At 36.7% G+C, this 14412-nt stretch overlaps 1 protein-coding gene across 4 annotated transcripts in view; it reads right to left on the bottom strand.

The window, feature by feature from the left end:
* The window catches only part of LOC136257200 (serine/threonine-protein kinase DDB_G0283821-like), a 113433-nt gene that overhangs the window by 90668 nt on the left and 8353 nt on the right, over positions 1–14412 (bottom strand). For 3 of the 4 annotated variants that reach the window (XR_010701831.1, XM_066050273.1, XM_066050271.1), the window contains exons 3-8: positions 13215–13880; positions 11497–12162; positions 6737–6784; positions 6607–6684; positions 4198–4319; positions 4047–4134 (exon numbers count right to left, since the gene is read on the bottom strand). Coding sequence is in view for 3 of the 4 variants with exons in the window: in XM_066050273.1 (XP_065906345.1) it covers positions 4047–4134; positions 4198–4319; positions 6607–6684; positions 6737–6784; positions 11497–12162; positions 13215–13880 (1668 nt within the window). In the remaining variant the exon portion in view is untranslated. The remainder of the gene's footprint in view (positions 1–4046; positions 4135–4197; positions 4320–6606; positions 6685–6736; positions 6785–11496; positions 12163–13214; positions 13881–14412) is intronic. The other variant, XM_066050274.1, reaches the window with a different exon arrangement.

Raw genomic sequence — 14412 nt, 5'->3', positions numbered from 1 at the left:
ATAGTACTGATCTGGTTTCAATGCTAGTTGTCAAGTTTGGTCCCTTTTATAGCAATAGTTTAAAAACAAAAGATGACAAAATGACTATATGTGACTGGGCCTGCGAAAATAGGGCATGTGGACACATGATTTTTGCCTACTTTTTCAAACTTTCAAAACTCATAACTTTTTGTATCATTATACTATGGCAATGCAATTTTTCACTCTTAGTAATCATTTAATTGGCATTATGCTGCAAGTTACAGGATGTAAATATTCTGTTCCAGGACTGAGATATGACCAGTAGTGTGACGAGGTGTAGTTTGTGCCCACATGCCCTGTTTTCGCAAGCCCGGTCACATATACTGTGTCTGATTGAGAATGCAGAAAAACTAATGCAGAACATTCTTCAAAGTATTATGTGCATGTTTATTCTTGATATAACTAGTAGTGTTGTTGGCGTAATGTTGTTTTAGTATTGAAAATTAATTTTAAATTCTTGTGATCAACAACAGTTTTAGTTTTAGATTTGGTTAACTTAAGTGATTTTAATTTTAGCTTTCATTAGCTTACTATAAGTAGTTAGTTTTAGAAGTGTTTAGTTCCACTATTTAACCTATAGAACTTAGGTTTAAGCATTCATATTTAACTCTGTTGAGAGCACAACATAACTTGCTTTAGCTGGTATCACAAAAATGCACAAATTTTTAACAAATTGTTTAATTAGCAACTGTGTTCTAAAATTTCAATCAGCTTGAATGTTACAGGTTTTTGCAATTGAATTCGGCAACTTTGCAATTGAATTCGTCCCGTTTGCAATTGAGTTCGTCGCTTTTGCAATTGAATTCGTCCCGTTTGCAATTGAATTCGTCGGTTTTGCAATTGAATTCGTCGCTTTTGCAGTTAAATTCGTCCGTAACAAGAATGGCAGCTGGAGGAAACACGAAAACATGATGTAGCAGCTGCTACAAGAACTTGTTCAAGTACAACAGTAGTAAACAACTCTTTATAAGGCAATAATTCTTCTACAGCCTATCCAGCAACATTCCAAACTCTACTACGCCATTCGCGATGGGTGTGGTCACTCACGAGCAAGTTAATTAACTTGTCAGACAGCTATCAATTTCGCGTACTACCAGCTCCAATTACTTTCTAGTGTCTCAAGTGTAACTCTCCAAAGCATAAATAATTCATCTCTTAATGAACGGGTTGGTTTCTTGGAGCCGTTTTGTTTATGACGAATTGTAATGCAAACGCGACGAATTCTATTGCAAAACCGACTAATTCAACTGCAAAACTGACGAATTCAATTGCAAAACCGACGAATTCAATTGCAAACGGGACAAATTCAATTGCAAATGGGACGAATTCAATTGCAATACCGACGAATTCAATTGCAAACGGGACGAATTCAATCGCAAAGGCGACGAATTCAATTGCAAAAATCTGTAATACTTTAGTTTTGATTAGTATTTTGTTTAGCAGTTTAGTTTTTATTTAGTATTTCAAAATTGATATTTTTAGTTATTATTAATATACTAAAATTTAAAAAGCTTTAGATATAGGCTTAAGCCAATTATGCTTTGAAATGAAGGAGCATTGGCCAGGACTGCATCCAAGCATTAATCTATTACAGGTCCCACAACAGTATTCCAATGATATCAAGTCTTCCAAAACATCTTGAGTCAGCTTTTTACCTACCAGGGGGTGTCACTATTTTATATTTTCACTGTGCTAATACTATGAATACAGCTACGTACGTATGTACGTAGACCAATAATCATGATTGAGTAAACACATTGCTAAGAAGTGTGGTCTCGGTGTTCGATCGTTATCAATCAACCAAGATAATGCTAACAGGTGTGGTGTTGAACCTATCGTGAAGTTCAGGTATCTACAAAGCGTAAGCACTTAAATTAAGTTGCAGCATTAAATATGCAACCTAATTTTAGAAAACCGTCAATTTTTCAAAACTAATTTTATTGGATGTTTGTTGTCTATATAGAGACAGAGGAATGGACTGACTAAGTTCCAGCTTTGTAAGTTAAGCAGTATGGGAAATATAGCACTAGACAACTGGACGAGCAAATAACTTGAAATGTACAGAAGCTATAATAGAGAAAATGATCAACAGACACTTACATAAACCATCATAATTTACTGATACAATGGTGTGAGGAGTTAAATCTTGGCTCATTGTGTTTTCCATGAGTTTGTGAATCCACCAAAGTAAAGCTTTTGCCCAAGGTAAGCTTCTGTGTTCAAGAAGGAAGGTGGATTTACTGAAGAAAGAATTCTTTCATCACCGCAATGTAAACAAATGTCTGTAAGACACTCATCCATGTATGGAGATGACACAAGGATTTTGAACTTCCTATGAACAAGAGAACACAATGATGCCCAGGATTTATCTATTTGAGCGTTGATTCACTGACCAGCGAGATGATAAAAACTAACATAAATTGTTTTCTAAAACTTAAGTTTATTGTGAATGCATTATAGTAGTACACAGGTTGATGTAATGCTACTTCTAAAAACCAGGCGACCATGCCCATTCTAATCAAACAAATATATAATTGTAGTTTATGTTCATGCTATTGTTATTATTAATTCAGCTAGACAATTATATCTGTAATTACTGTCACAGTAATTTAGAGTATTGCATAATTCATGAATTATTTTGTAATTCATTAATTATTTTGTAATTCATTAATTATTTTGTAATTCATTAATTACATTGCTATGCACTGCTAAGGAAGCATAATTACAACAAACCACTGTAAACAGTAAATTATGTACAGAAGTATCTTCTCAACTGTTTTATAGTGTGTCTATCGTGTTTTCTCACGCTAATTGTTTAGAGAAAGCCTTGAGGCTGCCCTTCATTTTCGTTCGCGTAAGTACGGGTAACCCCCCATTTCAACTCGAAGGATAAAGGGAAGACTGTTTACGAAGTATACAAAAGTCGCCATACTCGTTTTTCAGACCGCCGAGAAGAAACCACCTCAGAGCAAAGTTTACCTGTGCAGAAGTTTAAACAGTCGCTTTTACTTCTTACGTGCAAGCTGCTTTTACCATTTATGATTTTGCTCACATGGGTGCATACAGACAAACATAGGTAGATAGGTAGATAGATAGATAGGTAGGTAAACACACACACACACACACACACACACACACACGTACACGTACACTTCTCCAAAAACTATTTCAGTAAACCAGGCGCGCGCCCACAGCCATCCTTTGGCCGGCTGTGAGTACGCGCCTAGTTAAAAAAAATACTATTGTGTGCAGATCAATGGTTTTCTCAAATTCGGTCACATACCCTGCTCAAGGAGAGTGTTGATAGGAGATTAATGCTTCAATATGATTTAATTGCATGAAGAGAGATAAAGACCAGCCTGATTGAAGATAAAAGGAAAGACATTTAAGGCACAGAGGGCACATACTCATCGGAACCCCAAAAGGCCCATGCCACTGGTGAGTTTGAATCTTTATGTAGGCAAATTGTCATTTAGTGACATTTTATCCTAGCTCCATGAATCAGTAATATTGTAGATACAGTTTTTCATGGCAAATTAGATATCAGTTTATCACTAACTACTAATTTGTGCAAAGCAAGCATTTAGTTTTTAGAGTACAGTAGGACCTCGATTATCCGAACCCTCGATTATCCGAACAGTAGCGGTGACTGTTCTATTAGAATATTTTGTCACAGGTGTATGTTCTATTAGAGTATTTCAACAGAGCTCTGTATATAAATGTATGGGCTTCAGTTATCCGAACAAATACACTTATCTGAACACTTTTGTGATTTAGCTGACACAAAGGTGTTCGGATAATGGAGGTCCTACTGTACTCCTTGGAATTCAATTGTTCAGCCTATACAAACAGCACAAAGCATACTACAGATGCAATAAATAAATGGAATTATACTACGTACACTGTATGGATTATGTAAAGTACTATATGTAACATATTCTATTTACATTTTACAACAGACAAAAAAATTAGTATTTAAAATACATGACTGACTTATGACATATAAACCAAGACAATCTGCTTACATGTATTTCTTCCTCTCTTATAGCAGACAGCAATAATCTCATTACTTCATGACTATCCTCCTGTGTTCCACGTCCAAAACGTTTATTGCTATTAGTAAATGAACATTTTTAAAAATGTATTGTACGTGCTTGCAGGTTAGTGTAAACTTACATGGTTCCCAGAGAATGCAATAAACTGCTAGGAGATATTGACCCATTCTCTCGGCTAACTCCAGTGAAGAAGTTACATAGTTGTGTAGTTACTGAGCCATTTACAGGAACTTCTAAATTATCCTGCAAGTTACACAATCTATCAAGGTTGACTCCAGTACATACATATAGACTGTAAGTGAAACAAAGTATTTATGGATGACAAACTGTGCTACTGCACATACGTAGTCTGTTAACTACATGTGCTTATAATTTTCAGAGAAATGTTGCACAACGAATCAAATAGATATATGTGTGTATGGAACATGTGCCTGATAAAGAAGACAGCATGCATATCACTATTTCGAGATGATGTGATTCACAGCCACATATAGCTGCACATCACTGCATGGATTATTTGTTTTGAGCAAGAAAGTCATGGTACAGAATATAGTTTTGCTATATGCACAGTAAAAGGAGACATTTGTGTTAACCATGTGAATTTTGCACCTTTTACTATAGGAGGAGAATCCCTAATATTTATAAGATTGGAAAACATGTTAAGATTTTTGGAGTGTATGTATGTACAAAGGTGATAAGATCATTTCCAGTGAAATAATTGAATTCATTGCATACTCTATGTACGTACGTACACATGTACAGTATGTATGAACCAACGTTCATGAGTGTGTACAAAACATGTTACGTACATATTCCTCTACTGTAGCTGTATTTGTTTTTTTTTTTGCAATTGAAGGGGTCAGTGGAAAAAGGGGACATGTGCCATTTTAGATTTTCCATTTTAAAAAAATTAGAATGGTTTGTTTTAACCGCATGAATAATGTTGTCACTAAGTAAACAATGAAATTTAAAGTTCATGGCAGTTTTAAACTACTTTTTCGTAAATATCACAATAATTCAATTGTGTCTCAAAATTCTGTTTAATGCCCACTATGTGGTCACCTGAAATTTCAAATGGCACTTGTTCCCTTTTGCTGCTGGCCCCTTCAATTACATAAAAGTAAATCAAGTACTTGCAATTATATTGGCTTGGGTGATTGGCCACCTTACATATATTACATACTTACAGTTCATTTGCCCTATATACAGTAGACATTATGTATATCAAGACACACAGTAGTATTTCATGCAGAAAAGTAAGCTAGCATGTTACACCCGTGTGTTATTGACTGAAAGAATAATAAAACGATTTTCATACATATGTGCATACTGTACTGTATGTATGTTACATATTATATAGATATACAACGGCCACGAGTGCTCTGCCTGATATAAACGCACGAACCTGAGGGCCGTCAGGCCCGAAGGCAAGTGCGTTTATACAGGCAGAGCACGAGTGCACATTGTATAACTGTTAGGTACCACTCACCTAATAGGTGGGGAGAGTCTCACAAGACAGCTGTAACACTTATAAAGGCCAGGTTTCTAACATTGATTGTGGGTAACCAAGCCGGACGTTGCGATGACGTTCCCTCTGCAGTACTGCAGCCACCTGAGATATTGAAAGCTAGTACGCTATGGGTTATATCACTAACCTGCATTCGCTCTCATCATGTAGTGCTCAGCATGCCAGCGTGATCACTCAATCGCCATATAGACTAAGTGCCAGACTAATCGCCATAGTGATTCTCTCGAGCGAAAAAAAAGGAGCTAAATAGACAGTTTAAGTAAACAAAACCTAACTACTAAATGATACTAGTCTAATTCTTACTATTCACACTGGCTAAACTCGAATCTGGTGGCATGACAAAACTGGTTACCACAATCGAACATAAAGGTGAGTATTATTTAGAATATATTAGTTTTATTGAGTCATTGTTGAAGTGGACTACAGTTTAATCTGGGCTAAGATGGCACCAGACTACTAAGGTGTATAAGTACATTTATATATATGCAGAGTAGAGTTGTGGCCAATGCGTTGGCTTTTTCGATTTCCATTGGCTGCTTGTAAACATTATACGTATTGGTGACGTTATGGCCCACAATCAACCTTTACATGTCAGGCTATAAAAGAATTCGAGTGATCTGTGAAGTGTCTTTCCACCTATTAGGTGAGGTGTCGTAGTGGTCTTGGCCACCGGCACTTGTGCTATGCTGCACGAAACCGCAGCCAGTGCAATATCTGTATATTGCACTGCAGTCAGTGCACTCGTTGTGGTCTACAAAACCGCAACCAGTGCGTTATAAATTATAATGCACTCGCTGTGGTCTGCAGCAGTGCAATATACAAATTTTTGAACTGCCCACGCAGAGTGGTACATTATTGTTTATGGTCAGATGGGTTAAAATGTACACTGTATTGACACACAGGCTATGAGAGAAATTAATAGTCTATGGACATAGGTAACGCTGTTTAGCATACTACTTATCAACAGGTATATAACACAAAACACTCCACTCAACATCTCACCATTTCTGTACCAGGTATAACATAAGATTTGTTCTTTCTGGCCATCACATAATGCAATCGAGGGGTTTGATGTATACTCTACATTAAAAACATGTGTATAATCAGCAGATTGTGGTGATAACAGTCTTACCTGAAGCATTGAGTTAAAGAAGCACGTGTTTCCAAGGTTGTTAAATCCCTACAATTAAGCATTAAAATCAGTGTATAATGTTCCAGAAATGTGTATACATACATGCACATTTACTAATGTATGTAACAGCATCATCAACACATAATAAAACTATGACAGACGACTGCACCTGGTCTCCTGAAATTGTTTTCCAAAATTATCTGTGTGCATGTGTGTGTATGTGTGTGTGTGTGTGTGTGTGTGTGTGTGTGTGTGTGTGTGTGTGTGTGTGTGTGTGTGTGTGTGTGTGTGTGTGTGTGTGTGTGTGTGTGTGTGTGTGTGTGTGTGTGTGTATACATATACATATACATATGTACATCTGCTTACACTCACAATTGTGCCACAAAGAAGATTTATAAAAGCAGCCAGTGTGAGCGTTCTATAGACACTTAGGCCACTCCAAATGAGACTGTACAGGTACCTCTGCCCACATCACGTCTGGGCACCCACATTGCATGCCATTATTGTCATTACTTTTCCAAAATCACTTTCTGTGCTGCTATATAGAAAATTCCCATGAAGCCTTCCATTTTACATTGCTAAAAAGCACAATGAAAACCTAAAACGAATGATTTTGGTGGTTGTTAGCTGGGGTTAGCTGGCAAGCAAGCCAGTTTCATGATCTGGAAATCCCCTCAAGATTGAGATACTGTAATTGAGCAGTCACATCTTTAATTAACCCTCTCACTGCCACATGGCAGTTTCGATAGATTATAAACACCCATGGCATCGCATTCTAAGCTCTGGTAACTTCAGTCGAGCATTTTAGTAGCACCTACACTTATCCTGTAGTGGGCACACACTTAAGTGAACGGGAACAGGGATAACCAGTCTTTTGCGCACTATCACGCGGTTAGATGATGTAATCGCCTACTTTCAAAATGTCAATACACTGTAGACAATTCTTCGAAGTGATAATGGCACTGCTAAAATGAAGGGAAACAGTAAGGAGAGAGATTACGCAGGTTGGATTAGCATGTTTGTATGCCTCGAGACTGACCTTGCACCTGCATGTGCATGCGCATTTGTTCAAATGCTGGAAAACCAGACTTGGAGGTACGTAATCACTGCAACTGTAAACAGGTTAGCAATGTTTATTGTATCATTATAAACAGTGCTAGCCTGTAAAGTTGTGAAATACATATTTGATTTCACTAAGACCAATTTTTGCACTATAATGGCTTTGTGGCTGCTTTCATGTAAACACAACTTGATAATAAAATTCCTTGTTCTATAGCGAGTAATTTGATATATAAGTTTCATAGGATTATATGGTATGGTATGTAAGTTATACGTAGCATTTTAGAAGCAGTAGATTGGAGCCTATGCAAATTTGGCAGTGAGGGTGTATAATGATAATAAAGCCTCCCACCCACACCAAATATTAGGACAGGAAACTACACTCTCATTTGGAGTGGCCTAACAGGCATTCATTCTGAGGCATATAGTTCATGCCAGTTTGAAGTATGGGTGAAACCAGTTACGTGTGAACAGCTTTCCTATTAGGACGTATGGGTATTGTAAGGCCATCATTATTAATTACTTGTTTCCCTTCACATAGTGCAGCAAAAACTGATGTAGGAGAGGTGATGATTGGTTATTAATGATACACTTGACTGCTTGATACACTTACTGCTCACTTGGCTGCTTCATGGATCTGTAATTTTATAGTGCCCTGAATGGAAATCAAACAGTACAGTTGTACTGTTTATGTAGGGATCCCCCCGAAAATGACGCGCGCCGCCTAAAATTCCGCCTTTTAAAACCAGCTTAGAAACTTCTTACGTGACGAAAATCAACTTTACGGAATAATATTAGTCCATCTAACATCAAATGTAGTGTTAAAAACAAGAAAATGCTTACTGGCAGCCGGATATAGAATTTTTTTAAAATCGTCAAAACTCGAAATTTGTTTCACTCACTTACTCACTCACAGCCCAAACGAAGCAGCGCACGGCCACCATTTTACGCCACAACAACAAACTCACCAGTGGGATGTGCCTTTTGGGGTTCCGACAAGTGTACGCTCTGTCTTTTCTTTTATCTTCAATCAGGTTGCTTGTCTTCTTCATCCAACGAAACCATATTGAGGCGTTAATTTTCCACATCAACACTTTCTTTAAGGTTACGGAATAGTTTAAATGCGTGGGCGGAACAAATTACAAAACCTGCTTTAAACCAAGCAGGGATAAATAATTTCAACAACTGTGTTGAGTTAGCAATACAACTAATTGTGCTTGTTTGTTTTTACTACAGAACAAGACTGTTCTTGGGTGTGTGGTTCACAGTAGAACGATGGTTTATATAAAAACACGCTGCCAAAAACCAGACTAACAGATTACTGAATCCTTATAATTTCAACACAAGTGACTAAACAACTAAAATATCTAGGTCCTGTGGAAGCAATTTTTTAAGTTACTGGTAGTATAGACGTTTTATTGAACTTTTAGTAGTTTTTCGAGTGAAACAAGCTCTTTGAAGGCTTGTATCTGAGTCACTGGGAAGAAACACGTCAAAAACGCTTCCACAGGACCTAATAAATTTAATATACAGTATCACTATGCCCCAGAAATGCCAATAGAGCCAACAGCTTTTGCTGTATTTGGCAGTGGAAAAACATGGTAGTGACAGCTGGAGCTGAGCGATGTACCTGTGTTACTACAACAAATTGTAGTGTTCTACCTGCCTCAAACTACACTGTAGCTACATAAAAAACATTAAATATGAAGGGCTTCACCTTCATTTAAAACTTTTCACGCTGCTAGACTAGTTTTATGGGCTTCTCAAAAAGAATCGATAGGCATTCAAAATTTTGAATGATTGCCCGTGACTATACCGTAACCTTAAGCAGCATAATAGACGCCACAAAATTATTTAAGGCGCTTAGACTACACTACTGTACAGAGGTACCGGTACTCCACGATAGGTCACAAGATCACACCCATTCATTATTCTACTATTATCAATCTATCGATCGAGACCACATCCCTTTTACGTTAGCTGTATTTGTGACCGCATTTGGTAGGCTGATTCGAGATACTCTAGTCTAATAATCGATCAAAACCACGATCACCACACCCCTTTTTGGGCAAGCACACATCTTTGCAGGCTGACTCGAGATACACTAATACAGTAGTCACCCTAATAGAACAGTCACATGTTTATAGCTAGCTGTATGCTTTAACAAAAAAAAAACTAGTATAAATTAGAAATTTAAAAATGAAGTAGGGATCCAAGAGATAAAAAGTAGTGAAACAAGAGATGAACAATGATAGCTATTACAGCATAGCTCAGTGTTAAATCCCTACTTTGGCATGGTATAACAATTATTTTGTGTTCAATGCCAAAGTGGGGATTTCCCACTGAGCTATGCTGTAATAGCTACCATTGTTCATCTCTTGCTTCACTACTTTTTATCGCTTGGATCCCTACTTCATTTTTAAATTTATAATTTTTAATATACTAGTTAGTCTTTTTTTTTCAGTGGAAACTTCCTGTGGTCGGGAATCTCCTGTTTCATATTTGAACTGAATCCACACAGCCATCACTGAGATAAATATAAATATATATATATATATATACCTTCAAAGTTTGTCTCAGTTTTTTCGTATTTTTCTTCATCTTATTTTCACACCGCTATAACTCGCACAAGCTTTAGGCAAATTTACTTCAAATTTGGAGGGCAGTAAGAGCAGAATGCAGCACATGTACAGTCCAAATCTTGTACACATCAAATAAAGAACAAGGGAATTAATTATGCATGATTTTTGAAAAAAATGCAAACGTGATTTATTGTCACGGCCACTAGTTAAACCCCTTGAAGGAATAACTTGAAATTTGGTGTGTACATGGAGTAACCATCACAGTGCTGTGGTTTGAAATAAAAAGTACTAACGGTCTTGGAGTTATAGCAAAAATGCACACCATGTGTAAAAAACGCATGATTGAGTTTTGTTAATACAAGTATTACTTGCCATGCCTACCAGGCAAATAAGTTAATATAAGGAACTGAAAGCTGGTATATAGGTAGATTAATCATTTTAGAAATAGTTTAAAGAATCTACGGGAAAGTCAACTAAGTGCGCAATTAAGATACTCTAATAGTGCAGTCACCCTATAAGAACATTCAGTTACATTATAAGTCACTCTATAGAGCGTTCAGCTACAGCCAAGCCACCATGCAGAGAGTTCAACTTTGAACAGGTCACCCTGTAGAGAGTTCAACTATGTCACAAATTATTCTGTAGAGATGATCAGCTAGAATCAAGTCACCTTGTAGAGAGTTCAGTTCCAAACTGTATAGAGTTCAGCTACACAACAAGCTGCCCTAGAGAATTCAGTTAACAACAAGTCACCCTGTTAGAGTTTAGCTATGTTCGGTCCGTAAATGTTTTCTTATTTTTAAATCCTGATGTGGCATTAATTGAGATTCTTCTGGAAGGTATTATTTGTCACATAAAATTTTAAACGGTAGCATTCTGGGAACAGGTTTCTTTTTGGGGTCCCTAATCTGACCACTAAAAGAATGCATCTTTGTATATATGTACGTAGTTACGTACCTTCCACTTAACAACATAGACTGTATGTCATATACGTAACATGTGTTGTGTGCTAAAGTATTGTTGCATGAAAATGTCCCTGTATACAAAGAGAACGGTTACTGTATAGCTGTGCATTTACATTTATGTCTACACAAATACAAACTCTTTAGACACACTTACGATAACTTTAGGACCAAGTCCATCAGAAAAACTATAATTTAGAGATTCTCTTGGTTGCTTATCTTTAGCTTTTTCTTTATTTACAAGTGGTGGCGTGCTTCCTGGTGGTGGCTTTTCTTCTTGTGGTTTTTTCCCTCCATTTAGTTTATCGTTTTCTGATTCATTTTTGGTTGTAATATCATTATTTTTTGCATTACCATTTTTTGGTTGATTTCCTGCTGTATGGTCTTGACTTCCTGTGTAATTACCTTGCCCTGGTTTTGTAGTACCTTGATCTTCTGTGTTATCTTGCCCTGGTTCATTTCCTGTTGTAGTATTTTGATTTGCTGTGATAACTTGGCTTGGCTCATTTCCAGTCATGGTATTTTGACTTTCTGTGTGATAATTCCCAGGCTTGTTTCCTGTCATGCTACGTTGAATGTTAGTTTGATCTCCTGTGTTATTTTGACTACCATCTTGATCTCCTATATTACTTTCTCCTGGTTGATTTTCTGTCATATGATCTTTATCTACGGTGCTTTCGTTTTCTTGTCTATTTTTTACCTCGTGGTCTTGACTTATTGTAGCATTGTTTCCATCTTCATTTCCTGTCAAATTATCTAAAACACTCTGTTGCTCTGTTTGATCCCTCTCTAATTTGAGCTGTTCATCTTTACCTTTTAGTTTCTAATGTAAATATATGAAGTTAAATAAAACAGGGTATACTGTATATACGTACATATACAGTAAGAGAGATCAATGAGAACTACATATACTGTACACGTGGAGGCAATAATAGAGTCAATCAATACACACAGTACAAATGTGACTGGAATGTCAAAAAGGGGTCTTTTGTAAATTACGTACTTTGATAATTCATAACTACATATTACATGACTTGAAATTTGGAGCAGTGAGCAACAGCATAACTTCATGGATGAATAAAATTTCAGATGCTATGTTTCTTACTCTTAGAATCAATGTTATGGTCCCTCAAGTATACAGAATTACAGTTAGGTGTGTGGAAAACCCTTTTTTGCAAATTAACCCTTCTTGAAAATTCAGTCACAAATATCATTTGCCGCAAATCCCCTTTTGTCTCTCAACGAAATGGTTTCAATCTTAACACATGTACACTTTCTCAGGTTTCAGTGTTACTGCCCATTGTTGAATACTGTATTGTTTAGTTTGTTGTCCTACGTATTTTAACCTGGTCTTTGCTAACAGCTGGATTATGTTGTAAAAATAGCCACCATGTGAAAACAAGGCTTTGTACACTAGAAAACTCAATTAAACCCTAAAAGCCAGACAATTTCAATTCAAGAAAAACAAACAAATGGTGGGTGCAAAAAACAACCAGCAAAGCTAACTGTCAGTTGGTTTATGGATTTCCAAATACAAAAATAGCTGGGCTAAACTGTTGGTTGTAGGTGTTCAAAAAATTGCTGCTGTGAAAGAGATGTGACATTGAAGATGGCAGCCAAGCAATAGCTGTAACATCAACAAATTTGTAAAGTTATTGCTAAGAAAAAAATGAATGTTGATACGCTGCAGCCCTTACTAGGTTGCTACATGTACCTTTGATGTCACATATCACCCACACCAGTAATTTATCTATTTCTAAGGTTGCTAAACCCCTACAGTTACACATAATAACCACACTAGCCCTATTTACATAGCATAAACAAGTATACAGTAACACGTCAGATTAACCAATATCAAATATATTGGCAACTTACAGTAACTTTAGAAGCAAGTCCATCAGAAGGAACAAAGTCCTGAACTCCCACAAATGGCTTGTCAGCTAGTGGAAGCTTTTCCCCTTCAAGTGTTGGGTTAACGTCTGGTCCCTCAAGTGGTGGCCTGACCTCTGGTAGCAGCCGATCACCTGGTGGTGGTTTTCCGCTTGGTAGGGATTCTACTCCTGGTGCTGTTTTGCCTTCTTGTGATGACTTACCTTCTGTTGCTGATGTATTGCTAATTGGTTCTTCAGCTTCACTCCCTGTATTACCTTGCTCTTGCTTATTTCCTGTTGCACTATTTTGGTCTCCTGAATAATTTTTTCCTTGTTTATTTTCTGTTGGGTCATCTTGATCTCCTGAAAAGTCTTGCTTGGAATCATTCCCTGTCATACTACCTCGATTGTCTGAATTATCCTGTCCTTGCTTAATCGGTTGTGTGTTATCATTTTCATGCTGAGTAGGGTGAGTGTCATCTTTGACAATCTGCTCTTGCAGTTGCTGCATTTGATGCTTAAATTGATAGCGCTCTTGTTTAGTTTGTTCAAGTTCTTTGGTTAGCAATGTTACTTGCTCCTTTAATTCATTAATCTGTTGCTCCATTTGATTGCTCACTAACTTTAGCTCATTGGTTTTACTCTCCAGACATTTTTCTAATTTGCTCATCTATAGAAAGATAAGGTATGAAAACACACTCCATTTGTATAAACATGGCTAAACAACATTGTACAGGAAAACCCTAGATACATACTTTGTGTGTTATTTCCAGGTAGCATACCGTAGCCTTTACGAACAATAAAAGTTCTTTGATACATGTACCCAATATTAGACTTGAAAAGCAGGCCCAAAAATCGTCATAGAGTTTGGAGTTTGTGTAGAAATATACTGTACTGTTAATGTTTGATGTTATAGAATAAATTCATTTCATAGTATCATAGTAGCAGTTTGATACTAATGATTGCTCTATTAGAACTTTTTGACTGCTTTATTACATATCTTGATGTTTTAAATTGAATCTGCAAAGAACCAAATATTCTTATGCTTTAAAACTTGAGCATAACACTGACTTTCACACATAATCATTATTCTGGACGTAATGAATTAAAATATAGGTAAGAAACTTCATGTGCATAAGCTTATACATATGTACTGTATACATACACAAGTTTTTTTATCAGTCAATAACCCAGGCTTGTAC

Source organism: Dysidea avara, chromosome 6 (assembly GCF_963678975.1).
Source record: "Dysidea avara chromosome 6, odDysAvar1.4, whole genome shotgun sequence".
NCBI classification, from domain to species: domain Eukaryota; kingdom Metazoa; phylum Porifera; class Demospongiae; order Dictyoceratida; family Dysideidae; genus Dysidea; species Dysidea avara.
This window is presented reverse-complemented; position numbering and strand designations above follow the sequence as displayed.